Here is a 4,784-nt window from a genome sequence, read left to right as displayed (position 1 = left end):
TTTCCCCAATTAACTGACACTGGGCCTTTGTCAAATATCAGATGCTCATATGTGGATGGATTTATATCTGGATTCTCAATTCTGTTCCACTGGTCTATGTGTCTGTTGTTGTACCAGTACCAGGCTGTTTTGACTACTGTGGCTGTATAATAGCTTCTGAAATCAGGTAGAGTTAGGCCTCCCACTTTCTTCTTCTTTTTCAGTAATGCTTTACTTATCCGAGGCTTCTTTCCCTTCCATATGAAATTGGTGATTTGTTTCTCTATCACCTTAAAAAATGACATTGGAATTTGGATCGGAAGTGCGTTAACATATATCTTTTTAAAAAGATCGAATTCCTGCTCACAGAAGTCTTTTGAAATATCTGGATACACGCTTACCCTTGCAACAAAATCTTTCATAATATGTTTCTCAACAGCCCCTGATTCTTGAATGTTTTTCATATGTAGGTTCCTAGAAAATATGGCCTTGGTGATAGAAATGATGCTGGCGATCACCTGACAGAATTTTGCAAGACCAATGACTTCTTCATAGAAAATACTTTTTTTCACCAACATAAACAGCAACTATGCAATTGGACCTTGCCAGGTGAGATGGGAAAGCTCAATGTCATCAGTCAGAATAAGGCCAGGGGCTGACTGCAGGTGGGAAAGCTCAATGTCATCAGTCAGAACAAGGCCAGAGGCTGACTGCAGAAGAGATCATCAATTGTCCACATGCAAGTTCAAATTGAAACTGAAGAGAATTAGAACAAGTCCACTAAAGCCAAAGTATGATGTTGAGTATATCCCACCTGATAAACTCAATGTCTCAAGAAGGCCATCTCAAGAAGCAATTTGACTTGTTGAACACTAATGATAAAAGACCAGACGAGTTGTGGAATGACATCAATGACATGAAGAAAGCAAGAGCTCATTAAAAAGACAGGAAAGAAAGAAAAAAACGAAATGGATATCAGAAGAGACTTTCAAACTTGCTTTTGAACAATGAGTAGTTAAATTAAAAGGAAGAAATGATGAAGTCAAGGAGCCGAACAGAAGATTTCAAAGGGAGGCTTGAGAAGACGAAGTATTAAAATGACATGTGCAAAGACCTGGAGATAGTAAACCAAAAGAGAACACCACACGTGGCATTTCTCAAACTGAAAGAACTGAAGAAAAAAGTTCAAGCCTAGAGTTGCAATAGCAAAGGATTACATGGGGAAAATATTAAATAACACAGGGAGAATCAAAAGAAGATGGAAGGAATACACAGAGTCACTCTACCAGAAAGAATTGGTCGACGTTTAACCATTTCAGGAGAAACCCTATAAGCAGGAACCAGTGGTACTGAAGGAAGAGATGCAAGCTACACAGAAGGCATTGGAAAAAACAAGGCTCCAGGAATTTATGCGATATCACCTGAGATGTTTCAACAAACGGATGCAGCACAGGAAGTGCTTGCTCTTCTATGCCAGGAAATTTGGATGACAGCTACCTGGTCAACCGACTGGATGAGATCCGTATTTGTACCCTTTCCTATGAAAGGTGATCCAACTGAATGTGGGCACTATTGAACAATATCATTACTATAACATGCAAGTAAAATTTTGCTGAAGATCATTCAAAAGCGGCTGCACCGGTATATTGACAGGGAACTGCCAGAAATTCAAGCTGGATTCAGAAGAGGACGTGGAATCAGGGATATCATTGCTGATGTCATTTGGGCCTAGGCTGACAGCAGAGAATACCAGAAAAATGTTTACTTGTGTTTTATTGACTATGCAAATGCATTCGACTGTGTGGATCATAACAAATTCTGTATAACTTTGTGAAGAATGGGAATTCCAGAACACTTAATTGTGCTCATGAGGAACCTGTACATAAGACCAAGAGGCAGTCCTTCAAACAGTGTTCTGTTTGGAGAGGCTGCATAGTTTCAAGTCAGGAAAAGTGTGTGTTAGGGCTGTTTTCTTTTCCCATATCTACTCAATCTGTATGCTGAACAAATAATCCGAGAAACCAGACTATATGAAGAAGAATACGACATTAGTTTCGGAGGAAGACTCATCAACACCCTGCTTTATGCAGATGAGACTACCTTGCTTGCTTAAAGTGAAGAGGACTTGAAGCACTTACTGATGAAGATCAAAGACTACAGCCTTCAGTATGGATTACACCTCAATATAAAAAAAACAAAAATCTTTACAACTGGACCAGTAAGCAACAACAGGATGAATGGAGTAAAGTTTGAAATTGTCAAGGATTCCATTTCACTTGGATCCACAATCAACACTCATGGATGCAGCAGTCAAGAAATCAAAGGACACATTGCATTGGGCAAATTTACTGCAAAAGACCTCTTTAAAGTGTTAAATAGCAAAGATGTCACCTGGAGGACTAAGTTGTGCCTCACCCAAGCCGTGCTGTTTTCAATTGCCTCATATGCACACAAAAGCTGGACAATGAGTAAGAAAGATCGAAGAAGGATTGATGCCTTTGAATTGTGGTATTGCAGGAGAATATTGTGTATACTATGGACTGCCTAAAAAATGAACAAATCTGTCTTGGGAGAAGCGTGATCAGAATGCTCCTTAGAAGCAAGGATGGTGAGACTATGTCCCACATACTTTGGACATGTTATAAGAAGGGATCAGTCCCTGGACAAAGACATCATGCCTGGTAAAGCAGAGGGTCAGTGAGAAAGAGGAAGACCCTAACAAGATGGATTGAAGCTGTAGTTGCAGCAATGGACTTAAGCATAACAATACTAAGCATGGTGCAGGACAGGGCAGTGTTTCCTTCTGTTGTAAATAAGGTTGCTATGAGTTGAAATGGACTCCACAGCACTTAACAACAACAACAGCAACAACTTAGGTTCCTGAGTTTCTGTCTTAAATAGCCACATCATCACAGTCATCCTATTATAGTAAACATACCACAATATCATTGCATTGAAAATCATGATGAAAAGACCGTAGAGTTATTTATATTAAGGTGGTATTCAGAGTAACCTTTGTCCCAATCCCCTTTCAGCAAGTAGATACTATATGGGGCAGACACAGGGAATTGGAGAATAAGAAAATACAGAGAGAACTGCAGCAAATGTAAATTCTCCACCAAAACAAAGAGAGATGATCTTGCATCATTTACAGAGCAATTTTGTGTCTAGCTGGTGATGATCACAGGCATGTGAGTCATCAGGAGCCTCGTGCCATCAGCGTGCTTTTGTTAGACAGAAAGAGATGTCTAGGCTCTCCATTTTTGAATTGTAGCTTGATGAAAGTACAAACGTATTGGTTCTTCATGTAAGCTAAAAAAATAAAGATCACTGATTCATGGTCTATTTTTTCCACAGCTTGTCTGGAGACACAGCTGGGTCCTTTGATGGTTGGACAGTGGCTTTGAGTCAGTGGTACTCATTGTTCATTCATGCACAGGTTTATTGCTGGGACCCACCAGCCATGCAGTTTCTATGCCCAGGTATTTGGCTACCTTTTCCCTTATTTCCTTCGTCTTTATACCGTAGATGATAGGGTTGAGCATTGAGGGTAAAAGAAGATAGAGATTGGCTAGGAGAATGTGGGCTTGAGGTGGGATACTGAGGCCAATTCGGTGAGTGAGAGAGGAAAGGAGTGCAGGCACATATGAAAAAAGGATGACAAATAGGTGAGCTGAGCAGGTGTTGAGGGCTTTCCAGATGGCACCTCTAGAGTTGAGGTGCACCACAGCCTGCAGGATGAGGGCATAAGAGAATCCAATGAGCAGGAGGTCAAGACCTACGACGAGAAGGATCATGATGAGCCCATAGATATGACTGGATCTGGTGTGGCCACATGCCATTTTTACCACAGCCATGTGGTCACAGTAGGTGTGAGGAATGACCATGTGGCAGAAGGTCAACCTTTGAAGTAGAAGAGGCATGGGTAGGATAAGAATCACACTCTTGGCTAGAGCCACCAGTCCCAGGCGTCCAACTAGGGAATGGTTCAGGATTGTGTTGTAGCACAGTGGCTTACACACAGCCACGTATCGGTCAAAAGCCATTGCCACAAGTAAGGCTGATCGCACCACAGACGTACCGTGGATAAAAAACATCTGGGTGAAACACACATTAGCAGTAATGTCCTGATCATTGGACCAGAAGAGGCAGAGGAGTTTGGGCACCAGAGCCAGAGTGGATACAAGGTCAGCCACCATCAGCAGGGCCAGGAGCAGATACATTGGTGTGTGAAGTGTGGGCTCTGTGGCCACCAGGAAGAGAATAGCACCATTGCCAATGAGGATAGCCAAAAATATGAAGGAGAAAGGAAGAGAGAGCCACAGGTGTTGTGACTCTAAGCCAGGTATGCCAATGAGAGTGAATGTCGTGAAGCTGGAATGGTTGAAGATTAGCATGGTAGAAACTGGTGGTGGTGGTTGAAAAAGTTTAGACACCTGCCAATGAGACATAGGTGGTGAGTTGTTTGCACCAATTTTGTTTCTAATGACTTGCTAAGATGGGACCCAGAAAAGAGGGTTGAATACCTCTTTGGGATCACAGAATCTGCAGTCTGGTTTCAGCACTATCCTAAGCACCAATATTGTCTTCAAATGACTTTTTATGTCCTTGGTATTCTTTTTGTTATAAGGGATGCTGTAGTGGGCTTTTACTTGCCCCCCTCCCAGTTCAACAATTCTACACTTTAAAGAATCTCTCTGGCATTTGAATAAGAAGAGGAGAAAATATTCTTATCTTTGATTAAAGGGTGGAAGAATTTGATAGAAGAACCGTGATCTTCTTATTGAAAAGTCTCCTGTATGGTG

At 41.5% G+C, this 4,784-nt stretch overlaps 1 protein-coding gene across 1 annotated transcript; it reads right to left on the bottom strand.

Annotated features, from left to right (window-relative positions):
* Positions 1–3,404: 3,404 nt before the first annotated feature.
* LOC100657034 (olfactory receptor 52P1-like) lies at positions 3,405–4,376 on the bottom strand. The gene has a single exon (XM_064289490.1). The coding sequence runs from the start codon at positions 4,374–4,376 to the stop codon at positions 3,405–3,407; it is 972 nt and encodes a 323-aa protein (XP_064145560.1).
* Positions 4,377–4,784: the final 408 nt, after the last annotated feature.

The sequence above is a fragment of the Loxodonta africana genome, chromosome 7 (genome assembly GCF_030014295.1).
Source record: "Loxodonta africana isolate mLoxAfr1 chromosome 7, mLoxAfr1.hap2, whole genome shotgun sequence".
Taxonomy (NCBI): Eukaryota; Metazoa; Chordata; class Mammalia; order Proboscidea; family Elephantidae; genus Loxodonta; species Loxodonta africana.
Note: the sequence above shows the minus strand (reverse complement) of the source record. Positions and strands in the feature narration are given on the sequence as shown.